The 27,649-nt window shown below is 38.1% G+C and overlaps 1 protein-coding gene across 5 annotated transcripts in view; it reads left to right on the top strand.

The window, feature by feature from the left end:
- Nucleotides 1-27,649, top strand: part of LOC145673729 (male abnormal protein mab-31-like) — an 86,946-nt gene that overhangs the window by 21,348 nt on the left and 37,949 nt on the right. The window contains exons 2-3 of one of the 5 annotated variants that reach the window (XM_081743460.1): nucleotides 16,132-18,712; nucleotides 18,744-25,944. The exons of 1 other annotated variant lie outside the window; for it this stretch is intronic. In XM_081743460.1, the coding sequence (XP_081599586.1) occupies nucleotides 25,810-25,944 (135 nt within the window). In that variant the 5' untranslated portion in view covers nucleotides 16,132-18,712; nucleotides 18,744-25,809. Of the gene's footprint in view, nucleotides 1-16,131; nucleotides 25,945-27,649 lie in introns of those variants that run through there. 3 more of the 5 variants (XM_081743450.1, XM_081743471.1, XM_081743489.1) reach the window with 3 other exon arrangements.

Raw genomic sequence — 27,649 nt, 5'->3', positions numbered from 1 at the left:
TTCTCGGTCCGCATACAATGGTAGCTGAATTTGCAAGTGATCACTAATGAAAGTGTCACCATTCATCTCAGCGACCGCAAAAAGTATGGATTTGGCACTAATATCGGTCATTTTGTATTACTTTTACATGTTACGGTATCCCCACTTCCCGCTGACTCCCGGCCCACATACAATGGTAGCTGAATTAGCAAGTGATCACTAATGAAAGTGTCACCATTCATCTCAGCGACTGCGAAAACTATGGATTTGACACTAATATCGGTCATTGTGGATTACTTTTACATGTTTCGGTATCCCCACCCCCCGCTGACTCCCGGCCCACATACAATGGTAGCTGAATTAGCAAGTGATCACTAATGAAAGTGTCACCATTCATCTCAGCGACCGCGAAAACTATGGATTTGACACTAATATCGGTCATTGTGAATTACTTTTACATGTTTCGGTATCCCCACCCCCCGCTGACTCCCGGCCCACATACAATGGTAGCTGAATTTGCAAGTGATCACTAATGAAAGTGTCACCATTCATCTCAGCAACCGCGAAAACTATGGATTTGACACTAATATCGGTCATTTTGTATTACTTTTACATGTTTCGGTATCCCCCCCCCCCCGCTGACTCCCGGCCCACATACAATGGTAGCTGCATTATTGTATTGTATTGTATTTATTTTCATCCTTTTTCATACAAATTGTTCACAACGTGAACGTATGAGTTGGACACGTCATAAGAACACTGAATGTGTACATATGTATACATTTAGATCTACATGCAATATTAAAATAGTGTGAATTTATGTACAAAAAAAATACAATTTTTCATTATTCTAATTTACATACATCGATATAAAACAACAAAACAGTTAATAAAACCTTACATTATAGATATACAAAATATATATACTTTGAACCTTATTTACTACAGGCGAGATATTCTTCTACAGAATAGAAACAGTACTCGAGTAGGTAGGACTTGACTGCTTTATTGAAACCAGATGTTTTGTTTTTTAAAGTGGAAGGAAGCTTGTTATAAATATTCACTGCCATAGGAAATGTACTATTCTTATGTACTTTTAAACGTGAGGACTCTACATGAAGATCAGACGCTTGTCTTGTATTATGCATATGAATATCTGAGTTAAACCGGAAGCTGCTTGTATCTGTCTGTATATCTTTTCTTACAAATTTTAGAAGTTCATATATATATAAACATGGAAGAGGTAAGATTTCAAGAAATTTAAATAGAGGTTTACAAGAAGTTCGAGGTTTACTTCCGGTCATAAACCTTAAAGCTCTCTTTTGTAAAACGAATATGGAATTTAGCAGTGCAGTAGATCCCCAGAATATAATACCATATTTCAATTTAGAATGAAAAAGTCCAAAATAAGTTGTGAGCAGAACATGCTGACTGACACTATTTCGTAAAAGCTTTAACATGTAACAGGTTTGAGCCAATTTACTAGATAATTTTTGAATGTGAATTTTCCAATCTAATGTATCTGACACCCAAAGACCAAGAAATTTTATATCCGAGACGTAATTCAACGTTTTGCCGTTAATTGTTACACAAGGGCGCTTTCTTATTTCGTTTTTTACTACGTGAAAGCACATGCACGAAGACTTTGTTGTGTTTAGTATTAGTTTATTTCTATCCATCCAGTCACTGACGGCAGACATGGTGGAATCTACTGCATTACATAACTCAACGTAAGTTTCTCCAGTTACTAAAATATTTGTATCGTCAGCATACAGAACAATTTTAGCAGAGTCTAAACATTGTGGCAAATCATTTATATATATTAAAAATAGAATAGGGCCTAAGATGGAACCTTGAGGAACTCCAAATTTTAACTCTTTTGTATCTGAATAACATTTGCTTACTCCCTGAGTTTGACAGTTAATTTCAACAGTTTGCCTTCTGTTGGAAATATACGATTTAAACCAGTCATAAGCATTTCCCCTAATGCCATAATCTTGCAATTTTTTAAGTAAAATTTGATGATCAATTGTATCGAAAGCTTTGCTAAGATCAAGAAATATGCCGGTTGTATATTTCTTAGCGTTTATTGAATTTAAAGCAGAATAGAGAAAGGAGTAAAGAGCAGTTTCAGTAGACTTATTTGATCTAAAGCCATTTTGAGCAGGAGATATTAAGTTAAAATTATTTAGAAAGCTAACTAGTCTTATATACATAAGTTTTTCAAAAAGTTTAGAGAAGGTAGACAGACATGATATTGGTCTATAGTTCGATGTAAGATCTTTCTTGCCACTTTTATATAAGGGCTTAACAACTGCTAGCTTCAATGCCTCAGGAAAAACGCCACTACTAAAAGAGTTATTTACTATAAAGCATAAGATATCAGCAATTTCATAGGAGCATTGCTTTAGAATTTTATCAGGAACTTCATCATATCCTGAAGAACTCTTATTTTTCATTTTCAGTGTAGTATTTAAGATTTCCTGACTAGTTACTGGGTGCAAGAACAATGATTTTTCGAAAATATCGTTATGTCTACTAACGTATTGTTTGCTAGGTAGTTTATTGTTCACGTTATTAGTGATAAGCTTTTCCACTTCATTCGTGAAGTAATCGTTAAAAGCATTTGCAATTTCAGTCGGATTTTTAATAATTTTATTTTGACAAGAAACGCTAGTTATCTTAGAGGAGGGTTTTCGTTCCCCAGATTCTTTCCGAATAATTTGCCATGTAGCTTTCATTTTATTGGAAGCTTTCCCAATGTAAGTATCATTCTCTAACATTTTTGCCTGTTTTATGACCTTATGTAAAACTCGCCTGTACATTTTGTGGTATCGTTTAAACACGGGAGTACGGCACCGTCGGGATAGTTGATGTAAATAGCGCATTTTTTCTAGAGAAACCTTTATTCCAAAAGTCTTCCACTTCGAACTGACATTTACCGATTTATTTATCTTAAATTTTTGTTTAGGAAAAGCAATATTAAAATAATGAGTAAATATACATAAAAAGGAATTAAATTGGTCGTTAACATTACATTCAATATAAACATCCTCCCACAACTCAGTTTTCAACAAGTATCTGAAATATGCTACGTTAGTGGGTGTAAATGAACGCCGTTCAGACCATTCCACGCCCACGTTTGTATTCTTATTAATTATTTCTGTGTAAAAATAGAGAAGTTGAGCATTATGATCAGAATAGCCTAGGTTTAGTACATCAACATGAGATACGAAATCATCACGTGGAATTATAATTTGGTCAAGAGCAGAGATTCTTGTTTTGCCTATTCTGGTAGGAGTATTGACGATAGGTTTCAGATTAAATGATGTGCAGAGCGAAATGAGATCTTCTTTTTCTTTGCTATTATTTAGTAAAAAATCAATATTAATATCACCACAAATTACTAACGACTTTTTAGAGGACGAGAATTCCGATATAAGCCTTTCTAATTTATTCAAAAAGTCATTGACATTACTGTCTGGCGTGCGATAGAGACAGATAAGTATTAAATTATGATCGCAAAATTCAAGTGCTACAGATTCGAAAGTTTTCTCAACGTTCAATGTAAGGGTATTCCTTAGAATTTTGATACGAAAGTCCTCTTTGACGAATATGGCAATACCGCCATGGGATATATTTTTCCTACAATAGTACGCAGATAGTTTAAAACCTGTGAGTGAAATTGTTTCTATTTCTTCTTTATTCAGCCAGTGCTCCGATATACACAAGACATCAATTTTACTTAATTCATTTTCCAAAATAATTTTTAATTCGATTATTTTATTTCCTAATCCTTGGACGTTGTGGTGCAGGATTCGGAGACTGGTATTTTTTGACTCACTTACGTCTTCTACTTTTTGATTAGGAACATTACCGGTAGTTATATCTACTGCTTTTAGTAGGGGAGTATTACTTTGGCAACTTACATTATCTACAACATTTAGATCCGAGATACAAGAGGACATACCACAATACACATAACCTATATTACTTTTTTTGTCATAACAATTACAGGAAACTTCTCTATGTTTATTTTGAGGAAGTGAAGTACACGTCATAAATTCCGTTTTTCTGCAGAACTCGTAACCTATAAAAAAGCATTTGCTGCCTCAATAATCCAATCACAGACCCTTTTCTTTCCTTTTGCATTTAGATGTAAGCCGTGACTAGTGTAATCCTGTCTACGCAATGCACCTAAACTAACAAATTTAACATGGCTGTACATTCTAGAGATTATTTCTTTCACCTGCATATTAAATTCAAATATTGATCTGTTTACACTACCATTCGGCCTATGCGGAAAATCATACCTATAGGGTGTTGACAATACTACTGTTCTAATATTTCTTTTACCTGTGCTTTCAAGTGCTCTTTCTAAAGATACTAACACATTCTGGGTTTCTAGTGGATGGCTTAGGTTATTATTAGTTCCACCAGTCAACACAACACAATCACTAATGAAAGTGTCACCATTCATCTCAGCGACCGCAAAAACTATGGATTTGACACTAATATCGGTCATTGTGGATTACTTTTACATCTCTCGGTATATCCCCCCCCCCCGCTGATTCTCGGCCCGCATACAATGGTATCTGAATTTGCAAATATCGCTAATGGAAGTGTCACCATTGTTCTCAGCGATCACGAAAACTATGGATTTGACACTAATATTGGTCATTTTGTATTACTTTTACATGTTTCGGTATCCCCGCCCCCGCTTACTCCCGGCCCGCATACAATGGTAGCTGAATTTGCAAGTGATCACTAATGAAAGTGTCACCATTCATCTCAGCAACCGCGAAAGTATGGATTTGACACTAATATCGGTCATTTTGGATTACTTTTACTTGTCTCGGTTTTCCCCCCTCCCCGCTGACTCCCGGCCCACATGCGATTGTAGCTGAATTTGCAAATCATCGCTAATGGAAGTGTCACTATTGATCTCAGAGACCGCGAAAACTATGGATTTGACACTAATATCGGTCATTGTGGATTACTTTTATATGTCTCGATATCTCAACTCCCCCTTCCCGTTGACCCCCGACCCGGTGCCGCATAGCATGAATTTGGAAGTTAATGCGATCGGAGTTTCACCATTGATTTCAGCGACCGCGAAAACCATGAATTCAACACTCATATCTGTTATTTTCTACTACTTTTACATGTCCCGGTAAACAACCCCTGAGACCCTCCTGGTTCGAATTTTGACAAAATCGTTTAACTCTGGTCTGGAGCCTGGACCAAGGTATTCGTGACTAAAATTTGGTAACTCTCGGTCAATTTGTCTGGTTCCCAAGCCGGTTCCGGTAAACGCCTCCCCATGAGACTCCCCTGGTTCGAAAGTTGAAAACAACTTTTCGTCTTGATCTCGGGCCTAGGCCAAGGTACCCCTGACCAAAATTTGGTAACTCTCGGTCCACTCGTCTGGTCCCCAGGCCGCATACAGACAGACAAACTCACAAACAAACTGTTTATTTTATTTATATTAGACTAGATAGATTCTTGGAAATTATACCAGATTTTCATATTATCTTTCCGAACTAATTTTAAAGACCCGCTCCTACTTATCTTTATATGTATACAGTATATCTATATTTATATCTATATATGTATATAACAAACGCAGGAATTACCCCATAAATAATACTCCTGGAGGACCCCTTTCTCAAACACTTGTACAAACTTCAGTTTTCGTACCGGATGATTACCGAGACCTGGTGGAAAAAAAACTGCTTTTGCGTTCGAATTAAAAAAAAAAATAGTTCTCCTCAGATTAGTATTCACTGATAATATTTTTATAAAATTTAAATTTGATGGGTAAATCAGTGGACTTTGAATACATCCACATCGTATCCACTGAGTTGCGAAATTGTGTACCTCCAAACATGAACGGCCGAAGAAAATTTTCTAGGGGAACATCTTCAATGTTTGCTATATTAGTCTGGCATTTAATGTTCATGGTTTGTTATATTACGTATACATTTTCGTGAGCCAGGGAGGTTCATTCTTATCAAACACGGAGATTATGAAGGAGCAGATCTACTGTACAAAATATAATAAAAACATCTCTTTCGGATTTCTATTATCCCGCAGTCCAACCCCGAGACGGAAACATAAGAGATAGGCTTTTTGTTTTTAAACAAGATAACGTGTCTAGCGAATGCTTTACATTGTGAAGATTATATTAGTGAAAATTAAACGAATATAATTTTACAACTTAATATACATAGACTATTACTAAATGTTCAGCTCCCCGTTGCTATGTTGTTAGCGATGCGCCTTTCTCGAACGAGGTTTGATTCATGGTAGGAGCTCATGTGTTTCAAATCCGACATTAAACTGTACGTTCACGTCTTGTAGAGCTTTGCTCCTAAAAACGACGCTAAACTATAATCTAATTTAATATTATTAATATTAAAAAATAATGACTTATCAATGTGACGTCAATTTGGCAGTCATCAAATCCATTTTATACTTTCACTTAATCCAGTGGATATTAATATAACAATTACGAGACACACGCGCATATAAATACTCAGAAACAAGCACATACACAAATATGAACACTTCAAATCTATTTACATGTGTTGGACTGCACTGCATCAAGTATCTTCTCATGTATCTGCATTTTCTGATTCATCCACAGATTTCTTATTTGTACGCATCAATCATTTTAGCATTTTCGGGAAGGTTCAGGGTTCGTTCTTCATTTAAAGAGTCGGTTCTCTGTATTGGAAACAGAATGAGGGGAGGGTGGGGGAATTTATACTTTATGAATGGATAACATTTTAAGAAATATATACAAAACATGCCGCTTCCGATGCAGCACTAAAGCATTTCTTTTAGCGGTGTACTACTAGTGGTACCCTGGTGATAATACCCCCTCCCCTCTCAAGTTGTAAAGTGAGAAGGGACAGAAACATCCCAGACACTCAGGGTTCAGTTGACAATAATAAAACTATGGGTAAGTAAACATCTTGTGCAGAGTCACGTTTTGCTTATTTTTGAACATTTCTGTGAAATCAACAATACAACAGCGGAAATACTAACTGGTTTTATTACTCCAATCATCGCTTCAACAAGGGATAATTCCCAACGGTCAGTGTTCTCTTTCTCTTTTTCTGTCCTCGTTCTTATTCTCCACATCTTTAATGAAGTAGGGGGCGCCCAACCCCTCGACATTTGGACGTCTTTTCCTCTTGGTTTCGCCACTTGTTGAAGACAATCACCACAGCACTCTTCGAACACCTGACAAGTCCTGCAGTTTCCGAAATTCTCGTGCCGAGTGTTTCTGAGCGAGTACTTTCTTCAAAATATTATTAAAAATTATAGAAAGATTTTCGAGACATTCGAGTCGAGTCGAGATTTTTACCAGCTGTCTCGACTCGACTCGAAAATTCGAGTCGAGAAATACGTTTGTCTCGACTCGTCTCGAATTTTACAAAGAGTGTCTCGACTCGAATTCGAGTCGAGTCGAGTCGAGATTCGAGACATGTCTCGACTCGAGCGCATCCCTAAATCCTTCTTTCAAGTGTAAAACAAGTAGTGGTTCGGATATAACTTTAAGCGAAAGTCTTCCCCTTAATAACCTCCGTATTACATAAGGAAGTTAAGCCTGAAGGAAGGAAGGCCTGTTGATTTATAAAGAAGCCAATGTTGCTTAAATATATTGATAGAAATTGGCAAAATTTATCGACTGCGTACGTAGCTTCCAACATTAGCTTCGCTTGGACTTTCAGTTTTAATTTTATTCAATGATATGTACATACTAACTTTGTAATTTAATACCTCTGTTTTAGCGTACTGATTATGATGCATAGACCATAAAATTTTACAGGCGAAGCAACACCGGGATTTTCCAGTTATTGTTTTGCATTTAAAGTAATAAGATTTTCCCAATGGGTAAGGCGTGAGTTTCCCGATTTAAAATACTCTACTTTATAGTTAAAGGTGATAGTCCTGATTTCCGAATAAGCAAATGTACTATTGGAGTGAAGTGGGTGAAACTTACATTCTGCTGTTCCAAGTCCAAAAGGAGGACAGTTTCTTTTGGATGTAAGCCGAGAAGCGGTGCGGATTCCGTATTAATCTTATGTGATCTCTTCCAGCATAACCCCGTTGTGGCATAATAACATCATGGCGAAACAAACTTATTTCTGTCCATATGTAATATAAACACACAGAGCAAATTATTTAAACGAAAAAGAAAAAAAACTGCTTTAACTCATTAGTGCATAGCGTCCAATAAATTGTACACTTAAATATGGCGGATTATTTAAAAGCAAAATCATTTGGTCATAACGAAAGGTTGCTTAACCTTATGTATAGACCCAAAGTAACTTGGTTCGCTCACATTCTGGCAATTCTGGATACAGGTTGCTTGTAAAGAAGAAGAAGAAGAGATAATGAATTCCCGCAGTTCCGTTGAGTCGCGCACGGGATAAGTAAATGTCCTTTATTATAGTTACTATCTCGATTTATTTCCTTATATTTACGTTATTGTAGAGTCAAATGTCCTTAGACTTCAATCAGTACAGCATAATGTCCAGAATTGTAATACTATGAATTACACAATAAGAAATATTTACCTGTCCAATAAATTGGACGCTATGCACGAGATGCTCTTTTGCTATAGATTGTTTGGTTCGCTTGTACCGCTTGTAGCCACACAAGAGATAGCATGGTTTCCTTTTTCAAGTAGTTACTTTTTTCTTCTAAGGCAGCAAGACTAGCCTTATCTTTTGCCATTCTTGAAACAAAGAAAACTGATAAACAACATACTTTTCTGACAGTGTTGATTAGTTGATTATTCAAATTCTCCGCTGAATTCAATATTTACTAATGGCCAAATCACATGATCACATTTTATTAAAACAAAAGTGTTACACAAGCTGTGTGTTGCCGTGTAAATGGCAAGTTTTACACTTACGAGGGAACCTATCCAAGTGCGACTCTGACTTCGAGTCGAGACTATGGTCGTTGGATACCTTGTCCCAAAAGAACATAACACGAAAAGTGATACATCCTCGATCGCAACCGTTGCAGAGATATAAGCGTGAAAAGTTCGAAATTGAGCTCCATACTATACATTACAAAGTCAGCTTCCGGGTCAGATTTGGCGGAAACGGTCAGGTAAGGAAACTCAGCGAATACATATCAAAGTAGTGTTGGGAGCCCACCACCTTTTGAATGAAAAAATCAGAAAATATATGGCCACTGTGAGAGACTCTGCAACAATTTGTTTAACTTCAATACCTTGCACTTTTAAACGTGTTTTTCTGTCTTGTTATTGTCACAACTTAACGGATTTAGAAGAGTGGCCATATATTTTCTGATGTAGGTTGTATTGACATTTTGACCAGTTGCCCGTTTGCACAGGGTCATCATAGAGAGTTGAGATTTGTTCTATCTTCTTTTATTTAACACTAGCTTTCATACAATATGCTACTTGACCCCCGGTTCCATTTGCCAATTTTGAGTTGGACCCCGCCTGGGACCCTGCGAGTGCCCCGGGGGCAACATTTTTTTCATTCAAAAGGTGGTGGGCTCCCAACACTACTTTGATATGTATTCGCTGAGTTTCCTTACCTGACCGTTTCCGCCAAATCTGACCCGGAAGCTGACTTTGTAATGTATAGTATGGAGCTCAATTTCGAACTTTTCACGCTTATATCTCTGCAACGGTTGCGATCGAGGATGTATCACTTTTCGTGTTATGTTCTTTTGGGACAAGGTATCCAACGACCATAGTCTCGACTCGAAGTCAGAGTCGCACTTGGATAGGTTCCCTCGTTAGTGTTACATAAAAGCATATCACTTAGCTTTACGTTCGAGTGTGCCACACTTTGTATAATACTTTTATTTCAATGCTCAAGTTCAGGTTTTCTTACTGCATCCAGTATTTACACTGCAAAAGAACAGAATAGCCATTTTCAATTTGGTCTTAGAGGAGATGTATTGTCATTTCTATTGTCCACCAAAGTTAAGATGGGAGCCGGTTTCAATGTATTTTTTTTAATAATTATTTTACCAATTTAGCCCTAATGAAGCACTTGTCAGAAGTATATATCAGCACGAAGTAGAAGTCAGCACGAGGAAGGACTTGCATATCAGAGTCGTTTCCAAAGTCATGTAACCGACCTAATAGAAACCATAATTAACCTAGGAAATCCCTTCGAGAAACCCACTAGAGATCTGGTATCGTTAAACAATCGTGTACACCTCGGTACCTTACCAGCAGAATCTATCCGTGTGTTGGAAAGAACACGGCAAGAGCAGTGTTTCAAGTATAAGGAGGAGTTCCTCCATAAGAAAGAGAGACCCTTCAAGACTCCTATTAGGAAAAATAATATGCTACTTTTCCATGACCAAAGCACTCGTACTACAGCAAAACCTGCATCTAAAAGGAAACTAGAGCAATATAAGCAACAAAACGACCTGTATGGACAGGCATTTATTTCACTGGAAGTTCGCGGGACAAGTTGGAACAATTTTTCTGCTATGACCCTTGTTCATACCCACCAGCACTTTCCACTGAGGGTGTTCTCCACACTTGTAGAGTCAGACTTCCTGCTATGTCTTTTGGAAACAATTCCCACTTATAACGTAACTGAAAATGACGATTTAATGGCACCAGATACTTTTGACTTCATTGGAAATGATGGTGGAGCTCTTACGCATGGACTTCCTCGAACCAGTGTGCCACGAAAATCATTTGACGAATACTTTCTAAGAGTGTTTTACCAACGAATACAGTACCAGTTGAGGTCACAAACTACACGTTTGGGATCAATATAGTACGTTCTTCATCAAAGGTACTACAAGGGAGAAGAGAGGTCACGGCACTCGACAGCATGTGTGCGGTTCCGCAAAGTTTCCAGGGAATTGACGTAGTTTTCTTTCACATTCTGATAACAATACTGAGCTGATTTCATATCTTTCAGGGAAACTGATGGAAGTACAGATGATGGAAAGCAACAGCACGCGAGAATGTACACCATGTAGGAAGTGGCATTCACATGGGAAAATGCAATCATGAAGAGGCAGATACGCGCACTGCTGTACATGCTCTTCATTCCCTGCAGATATCTTCAGTGGGATTGATTCACACTGGAGACAGATGTGATAGTAATTTCCACCACATACTAAATGTCAACTCAGAAGCAGAAATCTGGATGGCATTTAAAGCTGGAAACCAGACAAGAATGATATCCATTAACCATCTTGCGGCAACATTAGGAAACACAAAGTGCAAACCATTGGCTCTGTTTCATTCTTTCACTGGGTCAGACAGCACATCGGGTTTTAAGTTTAAGGGAAAATGATGTCTAAAAGCAGCGGAGATCATCAAAAATCTACAAGCAGATTTTGTAAGTCTTACTCCATTTGAAATAACAACTGTGTTGGAAGATGCTGCCAACAAACTTGTGTGTAGAACGTATTGCAAAGACGAAAGCGATGGCAATGTTGGTCACCTACGAATGAAGATGTTCTGTCACAACACTCGAGATGTTGAGAGAATACCTCCCACAAGCGATTTGAAAAGGTTCATCTAAGCAAGCTTATGGCTTTCAGCCCACAAACTGGGGATGCTTATTCCAGATCCCTGTATGTATGGATGGACCAAGGTAGACAACAAGCTTGTTCCAGTGTGGCGAACATTACATGTGGTGAAGGAACTGTTTCAACTTTACGTTAAATGCACCTGCAAAACTAAATGTTCATCATGCAAGTGCAAGGAAGCAAAATAGGAATGTACACGCCTGTGCAAGTGCAAATGTGTTGTTTTAGGAAATGAAATTGTGACACTGGATTTAAATTACAATCGATGACATAGTAAGAGGTATACGAACTGTTTGATGAAACGGAAATAAACAATTTCATTCATTTATACATTTCGTTTATTAATTCAATATGTGACCGTATGATATTGAAAGGACATTGTGTGTATATATAGGGTGAATTTTGTAAGAGTGTCACTCTTAAATAAATCTACAACTATATAATGTAAAATGTTTTACCGTGAATATTTAACTACATTAGGGGAATGTCTTGTGTAACATAATCCACAGTAATTAGCTTATCAGTATTTCCAACTCAACAGAAAATTATACACAGAACAGAAAACAGTCAAATAACTCGAAAAAGTCTCTTATGTCAACCCCCCTCATAGATCATGTAATGAAGATCATTTTTTAATCTGTTCGAACTCGATATCTCAAGTAGTTTCCGAGATATAGAAAAATGTCGGAAAAGTTGGCAATAGTGCTCTCCTTCAGTTGTTTGCATCATCACGTATCATGCATTCGTGGAAGTTCCTTTTTGTTTGTACTGTGTTCGTTTGGAAGGCAATAAGGATATTGTCTGAACCCACAACGTAAGTAAATGAAGCTATTGTCTTTTACACTAACGTGTCGATAGCCAGCCACCATTTCAAATATGCCCCCATTCAGCATATTCTTACGAAATTTATCCACATACTGCCCCGCCCTCCCCTCCCCAGCCCCTCTATTAACCTTTATTTTACGGCTTGTCAGTACACTGCCAGAATAGTAAATCCGTTCTTTCCCGCGTGGCACTGTACTGACACAGGCGAAAGGTCTACTTTGACCCGTGAGCACACCGGTTGAGAACCAACGTTTTTGGTTCCTTTCACTATGGACTATCTCTTCATACAATAAGGCACATCATTAAAAAAAAATATGTGTGCTCGCGGGTCAAAGTAAACATTTCGCCTGTGTCAGTACAGTGCCACGCGGGAAAGAACGGATTTACTATTCTGGCAGTGTACTGACAGCCGTAAAATAAAGGTTAATGGCAATGTTGCATTTTCATTTAATATTGGGCGAACTAAGAGTGTATATAGCCCAAACGGCTCGTCTGATTTAAAAAACTCCTTCTTTTTAGATTGTAAACATCATATTTAGAGACGGTTTCCACTCTTACATTTTCTTGTAATTCTAATAATAACAGAGTTACCCTATGTTAGGGGACTTTTGAGATACCCTGCATATAACAAAGGGTAACTAGGTGCGACCTTGTGTTAGCAGAGTACCGTATGGATCCATATCTCCGCCGTACTTGACCAGCAATACGCACAGACGCCTTCTACGTTTATTACATATGCGATTTTTTATCCGAGAAAGTACCCGGTGAGTTATGATGCCACACAGAGCCCCCTAGCTTGCGTACAAGTGTCCACTCGAACTAAAATAGTTCTTAATACATGTACCTTCAAATAAAAAGAAAGTATTAAACTTTTACATGAAGTTGAAATGAAACATGTATTCCTTATGGAGCCGGCCCCCCACTATATCAGTTAGCGGTTATGCAAAGTTCTTCCCCCCCCTCAGAAAAAAAAATATAACACAATCATGTGCACCACAACTTCAAATGGAAATCACAGAAAGTCCTCTATTTATATTTATCATCGCAATCCGTTAGTCACACCCAAAAACTTCTCATTCCTATTACGCTTACTCTAAAACATCCATAACTACATAACTTAAAATTATATATAATTACCAGAAGAAATCAGTCTACTTTTAGGTATAAGCAACAAAAAAATGTGTACAGCTGTTAGATTCTGCTTTCATTACTCACTGTTACAAAAATTTTCAAAATCAGTTCTACCGTATTCCAACAATAATCCATTAATAAAGTATGTCGTTATCTTTTACAGGGTTCATTATGAAAGTAATGAGCATGATGCAGTGTTGCCACAATCCTCGCTCTAGAGTGGGCTGAAAAATAGTACCAAATTGAAAGAAAAAGGGCTGAATTCATTATTTTATACCAGTGTAATACGTGGCTCTATAACACGAAACTAAAAGAGGTAAAGTTCTAGAACACCCCCACGCCCTTCCAAGAGTCCAAATCAAGAAAGTGCTCTTTTTAAAAATTACTTTTTAAAAATAATCCAAATAGGAGGACCCAGTGGCGTAACAATGGCCTTTGGCGCCTCCTCACCCATTTAATAGACCGATGTATGACCATCTGTAACTTACGCGCATGCGCCACATCCCAGATTTGACTAGCTTTGGGCAGTGTTGCCAACATGAGATTTTTCTTTCCGCTGAAACAGGGCTAAAAATTCGCTAACTGCAAAAAAAAAAAAATCACGTCTACAAAGATACTGTAAGTAATATTGCAATCGGTATTTAAAATGATCAGCTAATAATTACTCTCGAATAATGTTGAGATTAGAGCCTAAATAGGCCAATATCGTCCTCACCCATTTAACACTACGTCATCTCAGTCAACATCAGGAGCGGACGAAAGCAAAATTTTCACCCTGCCAGTCTTTGCTTCCCCCACCCCACCTAGTCCTAGCCTATATTTTACATTTTATTAAAGTGATGTTAGAAAATACGTTCGAACATTTATTTTGGGGTGCTCGTTTGGGCGTCTCTGACGTTAGCGTCCCGGGCAGTTGCCCGGTTTGCCCAACCTTTGGTGTTTGGAGGATTTGTCGTTATTGTTGAAAGCCTGTTGCGCAGGGGAATTTTATTTAGAATATAGTTAGTAAGCTCAGTACATGTAATCACAGGTGTCTCTCATGGATTCTCATCACAGGCGTTCTCGAACGGATTTCCTAGGTTAATTATGGTTTCTATTAGGTCGGTTACATGACTTTGGAAACGACTCTGATATGCAAGTCCTTCCTCGTGATGACGCAGCTCTTCATTGTTCCTGCTGCTTCCAGAGGTGAAATATGTAAAATGCGACAAATTTCCGGTCTGTCAGAATCCAGCGTTCCAGCGTCGTCCGGCTTTCTGCAATACCGATGATTCATGATTCCGATGATGATTCTAGCTAGAAGCATTTTAATATTTTTGCATTTACCGAAAAGAGGACCGTAGACCCCTATAATCAGAGAGGCCCCCCGAGGGATGATCATTGTCCACTCGGATTGAAATTGCCATTTGGAGCCCAAACTTTAATATGAAGCCAAAAATGTCTAAAATGGACGAAAAATTTGAAAGTTACAAGAACATCAATATTTTTGTCTTTTCCGAAAAGGGGTCCATAGCCCCCTATACCCTGAGAGCCTCCCGAGCGATGATCATTGTCCACTCGGACTGAATTTGTTATTTGGAGCCAAAACTTTAATATGAAGCCAAAAGTGTTTATAAAATAGACAAAAAATTCGAAAGCTACAAAAATATAAATATTTTGGCCTTTTCCGAAAAGGGGACAGTAGACCCCTATACCCAGAGAGCCCCCGAGGGATGATCATTGTCCATTTGGAGGGAAATTGTCATTTGGAGCCAAAACTTTAATATGAATCTAAAATATAAACTTCTACATCAATTTGAAATGACTGGGTTCCGGGTCCCACCACTAATGGGCATCCCAGTGTGCTTCAATGCACTGTTGGATTATCTAATCTGAAGGATAACATCAACTACGTAAAAAACATCTGAATAAAGTATAAAATAGCTTAAGGCCTTTGAAAAATCAAATGTTTTTAGTTCATTATGTGAATAACCTAAGCTATGATAAAATAGTTTTAAGAAAGTATTCTTTTAAGACACTTGGAGATAAAGTTTGACACATGGAAAACTTGTTGTTTTTCGTAAAAAAAAAAAAAATGTCAAAATCGGTTCTTTGAACAACACAGGCTATATAGGACATGGACCTACTGATTAACGTAAAATCCGAACCACATGGGCTCCCGCCGGGAGTCGAACCCGTATCTTCTACACCAAAGGCTCGCACGCCAACCTCCTAGGCACGAAGGAGCTGTATATTAGAGACTAACAATTTACGCGCGAAATTTAAATTACATAAACTTTTGCCCTTGTAGAATTGAACACGAGTCTTAAATGAAACTTTGGTTGCATGCACTTCGGGAAATAATCAAGAAATATTTACTGATATAATGTTTGCTTAAAAGAACTGAAAACTAATGATTATTAGAGGAATACCATTGACAAATTATGTTATAATATTTTTTAAAAAGGTGATTTTATTAATGAGGGTACACAAATCGATAATTAACGTAGAATTAAAACGCATATAGGCTTATTGTCGGAAAACTGGATTTGGGTGTTTTACGATAATTGGTTACCCATGAGGCTATTTAAGTTAGATTGTATAGCTTTGTAAATTCTTATTATTGATAATTCTGTTTCTTTTATTTTCCAGAAGGATGGCAGATGAAATTATTCCAATGGAATCAATCACTGAAAATTGTAAAAAATCAGTGCTTTCTTTCGTTAGTGGACCTGCTAATGCCACACGTGTGCGAAAATCGCTGGAAAACCATTGAGACACTTGAAAAAAGCGTAACCAAATGTGAAAGTAAAATCCTAGATGCGTGAGAAGAAGAAAGTGAAAAGGAAGGAAAGAGAAGAGAACGAAGACGACGAAGAAGTGTTATGGCGTCTCTTTCCCTTAGAAAGTTGAAATAAATGTGGGGCCTCGGTGGCTCAGTGGTGGGGCGTTCACCTCCGGCGCTTGGGGTCCCTGGTTCGATCTCAGCTCGCGCCGTGTGGACTTTGTGGACAAACACCGTGCTCGTGGATTTTCTCGGGGTTCTCCCGTTTCCTCCCACTTTCTTCATTCCACCATTTCACTCATCGTCACTGTCTCCTTTAGCCTAACCGGCATAAACGTGGGACGTAACACTAAGATTTCATTTCATTTTTTAAAAATAAATGTGATAATTGTTACAAGGAGGGTGGAAGCCCTCAAAAAATTGAGACTGAAAAAGTATAAAAAAAGGAAAAGAAAAATCTGTGTAAATATATGGAAATAAATTAGTTTATTTTGGGTGATAGAAAAAGTGAAGTGTATTTTTTCCTTTTTCTATTTTTATATGCGAGTGATTGTTTTTATAAAAATGTATAAATTAGTGATTATTAAAGAAGACATTTTTTTGAATAAAAACTGTTTTTTAACAGCGAAACTATGCTGTTTTCAAGAATGAAGCTATTTGAAAAGTGAACTTATAGTATAAGGAATGATCCGAACCATATGATCTGTACCTTGAAAATGGATTGTCTGACAGAAATTAAGAAAAATAGAAGAAAATATTTTATTTTACAGCTTCTAATTGAAACGTGAAGATTAGTATTTTTCAAATTTGAAAATTCGTGCGATAGAAGGGAGCAGCTTCAGCAGAACAAGAAGAGGATCGCACAAAGATACAATACAGTGTCTATTTATAATGAATAGCTGTTTGTTTCTTTTACAGGACTTTTTGATAATACATAGTATTATGGGATTTTAACTGGATTATTAAAGATGGAATATAACAGCTAAGCTATGAGACGTGGACCTACATCTTAACATAGGATTCGAACCACGTAAGCACTCGACCGCAAATTGAAGTCGGATTTACCATTGCCAAATGTGCATACGAAGAAACTATTTTTATTATCACTTTTGTGTTGATAGATAGTAGATAAAAACGGAACTTCTTGATTTCCTCTCATAATACTAACAAGGAAAGGACATGAACATGTCATCCGGACATCCGAATCAAACATAGTTCATTCGATAAATATAACAAAGATGCACAAAAAATTACGTGCCATGGACAACGGAGTAAGTCCCTGGAGCCCACTAACCCTGTTAGTATATAGAAAATCGTAGGACTTGCACTGAAATGGCTATTGTATCAACACTGTGCATTGAAAAGTCTTGGTTTATAGTTCATTCTATTCAGCATGAAACAAGCTTTCCAGAGGTGCTATGTATCGGGGCCCATTACGTACTTGAAGAGGGAAAATTGGGAGAAGGTTGGGAAAATCCCCTCCAGAAATCCCTACCATCAACTTTGGGCCCCTCTGGAGTGGCCCCGAGTAAAAGCACGCAATCCAAATGTATCTCTAAAAATACTATAGGGCAGTGTTTGAAGTGGAAAAAAAGCAAAAGCGGTATGTTTTATTACTATTTTGACTCGACATACCGGCTATCTAAATGTTGAAATACAATGAGGGTATGCTGCTTAAAAGATTGCATTTTGATTTAAATAATGACTCAAAACCATTGAAGAGCTTCTCTGTAGCACCTGGGGGGGGGGGAGGGGACATAGAGACCTCGATTTACTGGCAACAATTTTCTGAAAAGAAAATTTAAAATATCCCTTTATGTTGTATTATAGAGAATTATACCCGAAGATAATCTAAAACCTAGTTTCTATATTAAAAAATTCGTGTGGGAAAACTCCCGGACCCCTTACTCAACTGTAGGGGTGCGCACGAGACAAGATTTGTGCTGTCTCGTCTCGAAAATTGTATATTTCTCTATTAGAAGAACCGTGTCTCGACTCGAATTTTGTCAGGAAAATCCGCTCTCGACTCGTCTCATGCGCATCCCTACTCAACTGAGGGTCATTCCGAACTGCCGGAAGATCCGCCCACCACAGCAGACAACCCCTAAATTCGCCCATGCTCAAAAGACATTTATATCGTTAATTCAAGAAGACACACACACACACACACGTACATAAGAAATTTTAAAAATTCAATATAACACATCAAAATATAAACTAGATGAACTTCCTTGAAAACACCTCTTTTTCTAACCAAAATATAGGTAAAAGATATTTTTTTTAAAAAATGTCGGTGTTGTCAAGTTAGAAATGATTTCTTCATGCGAAATAAAATCTTTTTTACGTGCAAAGCTATTCGACAATTACTGTGTATAAAAATTGATTTATTAAAGATATTTTGCATCTACTCTCCAGTGACAGTATGTCTTGATCACTGAAAAACCAGAGGTGCTATGCCTTCATCACTGAAAAACCAGAGGTGGTATGGCATACCACCGCATACCGTCTCACTTCGACCACTGCTGTATGGGTTAGGAAATGTAGGCCTATATACCAAGCTTTGTATTGATAGACAGAATAGATATGAGGAAAAAATGTGTATTGTTATACAAGTTTTCCCTCATCTCTATTCCGTCTATCAATACAAAACTTGGTATACACATTTCTTAACCCCTATAGTATTTTTAGAGATACATTTGGATTGTGTGCTTTTACTCGGGGCCACTCCAGAGGGGTCCAAAGTTGATGGTAGGAATTTCTGGAGGGGATTTTCCCTGTTCAAGTACGTAATAGGCCCAAAATACATAGCACCTCTGGAAAGCTTGTTTCATGCTGAAGAGAATGGACTATAAACCAAGACTTTTCAATGCACAGTGTTGATGCAATAGCTATTTGACTGCAAGTTCTACGATTTTCTATATACTAACAGGGTTAGTGGGTTCCAGGGACTTACTCCGTTGTCCATGGCATAGATGTTCATTTTACTTCGACCTCACTCACCCTCGCCCTCGCAGTAGCAGTTGGCCCTCACCCTCGTTTACCCTCGCCCTCGCGAATGGAATTGTCCATCGCCCTCGCGCGCCCTCACCCTCGCTGTCGAAACTTGTCCTCGCCCTCGCGCACCCTCGCCCTCGCAGCTTGTCCTCGCCCTCGCGGCCAAAACTTGTCCTCGCCCTCGCGCACCCTCTCCCTCGCCATCGAAGCTTGTCCTCGTCCTCGCGCACCCTCGCCCTCGCTGCCGAAACTTTTCCTCGCCCTCGCACACCCTCGCCCTTTTCGTCGAAGCTTTTCCTCGCCCTCGCGCACCCTCACCCTCGCCATCGAAGCTTGTCCTCGCCCTCGCGATAGGAGTTGTCCATTATCCTCGCTCGCCCTCGCCTTCGTGCTCAAGACTTTTCCTCGCCCTCATATCATTGAGGGCGAGGGTAATTGAGGGTGAGGAGACCTCGAGAGGGCCTCCTTCGTGAGGATCAGAGCATCAATTATTCAACCTATTTGTTGAATTATTTCCTTATTGTCAGTGGCGGATCCAGGGGAGGCGATCGCTCCCCCCCAGAAGAGGAAACTTCTTTATTTTATATATACAAATAAAACGCATCCCAGAGTTTGGAGCTCTTAAAAGTAGCTCTAAGTAGCAGTATTACAACCCACCACCCCCACCAGAAGTCCGTCCTGGATCCGCCCTTGCTTAACATACGTCCTAAAGAAAGGAAACTAAACATATCATCGTATAACTTACTGTGGAACACCTAAAATGGAACAACTGTTACAATGGAGATCTCGGTCGATAGTGACGTTTACATCATTTATCAACAGTATCCAATGCCTTTACTTCAAAATGCTCCTTGAACTACGATGCAAGCATAAGTATTCAGCCACACAAGGGCGGCTCTTATGAGGGTGAGGGTGAAATCAAGGTTTGATGAGTGGCGGTTGAGTGACTGCTGCGGACTATCTGTCAGAATTTGACAGTCAACACGTTGGCTATCCCTGATGTATGTAGCGTAACTGAGGAATTTGAACAAATTCAAAGGGAAAGATCTAAAGTGCTTAATTTTGAAACTTCGTCAGCAAACAAATAAAATACTTCAGAACACTATTGTTGAATTATCACTCGGAAATATATACCCACTCCAACCTATAACATGAATGACTTCATTGATTTGAATGTGAATCTAAGTTAATTGGTATTTTAAAATATAAACTGAAATGTGTCAACGTGCTTGTAAGGTTAATTTCGATGCTCAAATATTGTTAATATTCACCACTAATAGAGATACATTTGTCCTACCTTAACAATGTTAAAATTTTGAATTTTTTTCAATAATTGCCATAAATATGAAACTTTGTCTTAAGAAACTACCCTAGGGGCCAATTTGTGCACTTTATCACTTTGGTCTTGGTTCATTTTTGGCAGCTATCATTGTTGGAAAGTTTATTTTCAGTAATTCCCACAATTATGAAATGATATCTTTCAAACGTTGTCTCAAGGATTCCTTACACTACAAATACGTAAAGGCAAATGAAAAATGAAATCTTTAGTTTAAGATCCCACGATTATGCAAGCTAAATGCTAAAGGAGACAGAAGTGAATGATGAAAGAAATAGTTGAATGAGATTGTGGTAGGAAACTGGACAATCCCCAGAAAACCCATGAACACGATGTCCTCCACCACGAACTTACTTGGACGGGAATCGTACATGCGACCCTTCGAACAAAGGTAATTTCTCTATCGCTGAGCCACCGTTCCTCCCTAAATGGCACGCTCAGAGCTTAGCACCTCCAGGGGCCTTGGAAAGATTATCGAGCCTAAAATGATTTAGCACTGACTTTTATAAATCCACCAATTCAACAATTAATAATGTCGTGCAAACTTTAATACGTGCAAACTTTAAGATTGTAGTAATGAAAGAAAAGATGAAATCTTTAGTTTAGCGCCCCAGAGTTATGTAACTGCTAAAGGAGATGGATGAAATTGCAAGTGAATGATGATGAAAGAAATGGTGGAACGGAAAAGTAAGAGAACAAACCTTTATTTTCTTTAGCACAAATAATTAAATGTGTAGATTAATTGATTTCCAGAAATTTTATTATAATTAGCAATTAAAAACTGAAAGGGCGATCACAAACTTTTCTTGCCCAGGACCTCGCAACAATTTGTTACACGCTGCCATACGGTACATCATTAAAACAGGAGTAGAGTGACTGAATTATTTTGCTCTGTGGTTGAAAAGTAATAATGCAAAACAGACAATTATTGACTTGAAGAGATAGGATAGTTTAAAAATTCTGACTGGGGAATAAAATCTTCATTTTTACGTCCTACGATTATCGCAGTCTTGTAGCCAACCTGGAACAAAAGAGATTCAGCCCACTGAAGATTCTTTGCGAATATCATTTCAATGTGAATTTCGAACAAAGATCTAAGCTTACCTTCATGCTTACGTTACGTCAAACAACTAACATATAAGGTGGAAATTATTCAACTTTTTTCATAAGATGTAATCCAGCTGACTAATTAAAATTTTATAAGCTTTATGTGTTATATGTTGATTGATTAAATGTTGCACCTGATAATATGTAGTCGTTACTGCTTGTTACATAGTATTAGCGTGTGTAATGGTTGTATGGGGGAGAGGAGTATTTAAACGCTAATATTCTAAAGTGAAATATTTACATAAAAATTAGGATAATTAAACATTTTCAATAACTCCCTCTTAGACTTCGACTCTGGTTATAGGTCGATTACCGGTGATTACTGAAAGTTAATGATATTGAAATATACAAAGGAAGTTAGTATAGTGTCTAGCAAGCATGTCTGCTTTGCAGCAAAAGTCTCAGGTTCGATTCCCTTGAGTGAAGTTTGAACGCATTATGGTGGTTCGGATCCTACCATAAACTATAGATTCACGTACCATTTAGCATCGGCATCGGTGATGAATTATAAAGGGACATTAACTCTAATACGTCAAAATACAGACAGATCAACTGATTCCCAGATATTAATAAGTAAAACTTATATTTTCCAAAACAGCAAATTACGTTAGTAGAGTGCAATTTTTTTCTAAATATAGATCATGAACGGTTTGAAATTGTTTATTCTGTTGTGTGAGAACGTTTCTCTATAGTTAGAATTGAGGACATCCTCGAAAGTTCCCCTTCGGGAGGATGAACACTAAGAATCATGAAATTATAGGTGTAAACCTGAATGCAGTTTTACCCACTTATCTCAATAGTAATCTATGTAAATGTAAGGTCACTTGACAGGTCCAAATGTAAGGTCACTTGACCAAAGGCTTAGATAATGTCCCCACAACCTCCACGATGCGGGGCCACCAACTCCAGGGATGTAAAATATATAGAAAATGTTTAGAAAGTAGAGGCGAATAACTAGGGGCTGCAGCGGGCAGGGGCTGTGTTGCAATAATAGACTATCAAAAACTTCCTGCTCAAGTCCTAAAATTTCACACGGCGTACACCATAGTCTTAAAATTTTCACAGAGTATACGGTAGTCTTAAAAATTTCACAGGTTATATATGCTAGTTTTGAATATAGTACTACACGCCTTGAAGCAGAAAGTATGCGCAAATGACTAAGATTGAGCAATACACCTTCGTATACTCTCGACTACACCCCTGAATATATGCTTTTATTTTCTTAGTTTGCTTACATACGTGTGACGAAAATCTGGGAGGAACGCGACCACCCAAGCCCCTCGTTACGACGCCCATGATTAGATGAACCATAGCCGAATACTTCAGGTAGTTTTGCTTCTTTATTTCTAAGTTTTCCTATGCTTTGCTGACTAAATATCAGTTGTCAGGGAGCTTTAAAACTTGCGATATAGAACCAAATCATTCTATTTTAATATCCTATTTAGCAATAATAATAATAATAATAATAATAATAATAATAATAATAACGTCGATAGTGAAGGGTAACAGATGACAGAAAGAAGCCTACTGGACGCCCAAAATAGTCTCCCTTTTCAAGACTGTGCGCTGCATATTCTTACACTATATTAAAAACGCTTTCAGAGATACCAATCTTTAAAAAAAATAAAAATAAAAATAAAATAAAATAAAATAAATCTTTAGTTTAACATCCAACGGTTATGCCTTTGATGGCTAAAGGAGACTGATGGAATTGCAAGTGAATGATGATGAAAGAATAGGTGGAATGAGAAAACGGGAGGAAACAGGAAAATCCCGAGAAAACCCAAGTATACGCTATCGTCCTCCACGAACTCACTTGGCCTGGGATCGAACGAGTGACCCCTGAAACCAGAGATTGGCTGTAGCACTGAGCCAACGTGCTCCCCTCTAATAATACCAATCGTGTTAATCGTTTAATTGCAATAAATATTTTCGTTTTTAGTTTTCAGTATTGACTTAATAGTTTTGTAACTGGATACTTGGAAAACGGATAGGATTTCAATTAAAAACAGTTTGTGGGCTGGTCTAGATAGTTGCGATCTACACTTAACGTAATTATCTTAGAATGACATTTTATTTACAAAATTGACAATTCAATTAAACCATTAACAGTAGTGATTTATAAGATAATCCTAATTTAAGATCAATTAAAATTATTGATCAACTAATAACTGACTTCGATGAAGTGGATTACACTAAGTGTTATCAATTTACGGTGTCTACATTTAATTCATTTAAAAAGTTCGTTATTGAATTCTTCGCCCTCGCGCCTTCGCTTTTCCTCGCCCTCGCGCACCCTCACCCCCGCCATCGAAGCTTGTCCTCGCCCTCGCGGATCCTCACCCTCGCTGCCGAAACTGGTCCTCGCCCTCGCGCACCCTCGCCCTCTTCGTCGAAGCTTTTCCTCGCCCTCGCGCACCCTCACCCTCGCCATCGAAGCTTGTCCTCGCCCTCGCGGATCCTCACCCTCGCTGCCGAAACTTGTCCTCGCCCTCGCGCACCCTCGCCCTCTTCGTCGAAGCTTTTCCTCGCCCTCGCGCACCCTCACCCTCACCATCGAAGCTTGTCCTCGCCCTCGCTGCCGAAACTTGTCCTCGCCCTCGCGCACCCTCACCCTCGCCATCGAAGCTTGTCCTCGCCCTCGCGCACCCTCACCCTCGCCATCGAAGCTTGTCCTCGCCCTCGCGGCCAAATCTTGTCCTCGCCCTCGCGCTCCCTCGCCCTCGCGTCACTGTGGGCGAGGGAACTTGAGGGTGAGGATGTCCTCGAGAGGGCCACCCTCGCGAGGGTGAACATCTCTGGTCCATGGCACGTAATTTTTTGTGCATGAACATGTCTTTGTTATGTTTATCGAATGGACTAGGTTTGATTCGGATGTCCGGATGACATGTTCATGTCCTTTCCTTGTTAGTATTATGAGAGAAAATCAAGAAGTTCCGTTTTTATCTACTATCTAACCAGTATCCCAACACTGGTTTAAGAATAAAATGTGGGACTGTTAAGAGATGCAGTCTTCATTAAAATAAAATTAAAAGTCAGCAAAGGTTTCTGTAATAAATTATATTTGTTTGGTTGGATTTGAATTTAGCCTCTCTTCCAGTACTAAGGCTATATGAGACGAGGATCTATAGCTTAACCTGGGATCCAAACCATATTAGCTTCCACAGGGGTGTCTTTTGTGTTTTATGTGTTGCAGTTATTCTAATTTTTAGTTAAAATTATTCTACGTTTCTACAATTTAGCTATATAGTATATAAATTGTAGATGTCACATATCTTCGTTCCTTCTCATAAAATTCGTAAAATGTTCCTTGTCCTCTGAAGAATCTGACAATCCTAGAGGATAATAATTACCCTTATTGAACTCCACAGGAAGAAATCTAGCGAGATGTTGTTTCTACGGCGATGAATGCTCGGCTTTCTTAATCCCTACAGAGTTCTTTTCTGGCTGTATGGTTCGATTCCTGGTGGGAGTTCATGTTCGGATCCCTCGACAAGCTGTAAATCTAGGTCTCATATAGCCTCGGTGCTGAAAGGGACGCTAAGCTGCAATCTAACAATTCTTATCCGTTAGAATTATTTTTATTAAGTGTAGTGTTCACTAATAATAATAATATAAACATGTTGTTAAAAAAAACACTTGGGATACTTCATGTACTATGTTAGTGTTCTTCTCAAGCTATGCCTACGCATTCGTTTCTAGTTTAGTATTAACTATTCAATTACAGTTTTAAAACTAGACAAAATATATTATATTAAATATTTGTATAGTAAGTACAAGATTGACAATAATTTTAGATATACCCAGCAACTGACTTAATCAGCTCAAATATTCAAAATTTAAAATTTATTTTAATGCAATTGAAGCTTTGAAGAAGAACGTTAGCCATTAGAAATATACAAAGGAGTTAAGCGTTCTGTTCTAAATACAAGTGCAAAATCTGTCTAGAATTTCTTCTTCGCAGTACGCTAATCAGTAAATGGAAAGATAAAATACTTCCTGAGAAACGTCCTGAGTTTCGCCTACAATCTCACTGCTAGTCGTTTAGTTGAGAAGCTTGTGTGGGAGTGTTTTGAAATTGTTTGTCAGAGTAAAAGAAAACATAAAAATGCATATACTTTATCTGTGTCTTCTTTTTGGATATATTCAAGCATATCGGAACTTATGTGATTTAGAAATCTGTAATTGTCACAGAAATAGTATTGTTCTGGAAATTAAGTGTCAATGCAATGCCGCATCAAATGTAAGTTCTATCATTATTATTATTATTATTATAAGAATTGAAGACGGTACATTATGTATTACACGGAATGGCTAAAAAGAAATTGAGGAATATGGGAGAGCTGCTCTCACAAAAGCAAAAGCCCCCCCCCCCTTCCTTACTAGCAAAATTTTTGCAACGTGAAACACGTATTCCCATATTCTTATTTAAGAGTTTCTCAACCGAATTTAACATTTCAAACTTAAAGTAATCCCCACATTCAGCACTTCGTTAATAAATAAGAGAAATTTCAATATGAAAGATATTGTTCCCCTTTCCCCATTTAGAAGCGAAATTTTCAAGAATTCTAAAATAACGTGTTCTCTTGTTTTTACTTAAGAGTTTATATACCGAACTTAAGTGTATCCGCACATTAGGCACTTCCTGAATACAGAATGGAAATTTTGGATATTATAAAATTGACAACTTTTCTCCCTTAGAAATGGAATTTTCGGAAGTGCTGAAACATGGATTCGCTTATTTTTAATGTAGAGTTCATATGCCGAGTTCCAGATCTCTAACGCCAGTGATTCGTGAGATCGTGAGAGAGATGAGTATTCCTGCTGGAAATTTTGAAAACTTTTTTACCCTCTTAGAATGGATATTTCCAAAAATCCTTCCTTATTCCATACTTTCGTGACAAAGGAAGTATTCTCTTCAAAATTCACAGTAATGTACAGTAGTATAGCTTCGGCGATAACGATTCACACATTTCTAATCTTTCATGTAGTATTACAGATACCGGGGCCCCCCCCAAAGCTCATGTGGGCCCCCCCTATTGTATTTATGAATACACAATAGTTGGCATAATTTGAATGCAATTTGTCTTAAAATTCTCATATATATACCTTCTGCATCTGAATGCCACCTCCCCCCCCCAAATTTACAGAGAAATCGGCACCCTTTCCCATGAGTAGATCAAGATAAAGAACAAGACTAGGTTATTAGTCCATGTTGAGTCTTAGGTGAAAGTCTATTTTTCCTTTACAAGTATTTAAGAGATAGCAAGTAACACCAAGGTTTCATTAGCACACGTAATACAACTTTTGTAGTGGTAAAATAACCTATAATATGTACTATGGATGGTGGTTCTTATCAGTGTAAAGGAAACTACGCATTCACAATCCAAAAGTGCATATTTCATCAATTTTCAATAGGTGTACCGGGTATTTTTACAGGGAGTATTCTCAGATATACTCTCAATATACTTTTCAGATATACCCTGATTTCAAGGAGAGACCAAACTAGGCAGGAGGTAAGCCTCGACAACAATGGGCATCCTGTGTTTCGGAGGGAAGTCGGAAGTGTTAGGAACCGGCAGCTCCATGTCTTTTTCAGAATAACGTACGATGCGATGTATTTCGTCACGGTATATTTCACGTTTTCTTCTCTTCTAAGCGTGAAAGAAAACATCGCAGCATGCGTTTTCAAAATTCGGTTAATGGCATGTCTGGAAATTGGACACTGCAGGGAGTACTCTGTACACCCATTGAATATTAATGAAATGTGCATTTTTGGAGTGCGTATGCATGACTTCCTTTACGCTGATAAGAACCACCATCCACAATTTCTCGAATTCGAAATAGGGCTTCTTTAAATTTGGCTTTTTCGCGGTTTTGGACGGCTCTAGCTCTGAAACTATGCACTTTTCCCCACAGGTCCATATGAGCTTTTTCTCTTATTTTGG

The sequence above is a fragment of the Thermobia domestica genome, chromosome 2 (assembly GCF_964235325.1).
Source record: "Thermobia domestica chromosome 2, izTheDome1.hap1.1, whole genome shotgun sequence".
NCBI lineage: Eukaryota > Metazoa > Arthropoda > Insecta > Zygentoma > Lepismatidae > Thermobia > Thermobia domestica.
This window is presented reverse-complemented; position numbering and strand designations above follow the sequence as displayed.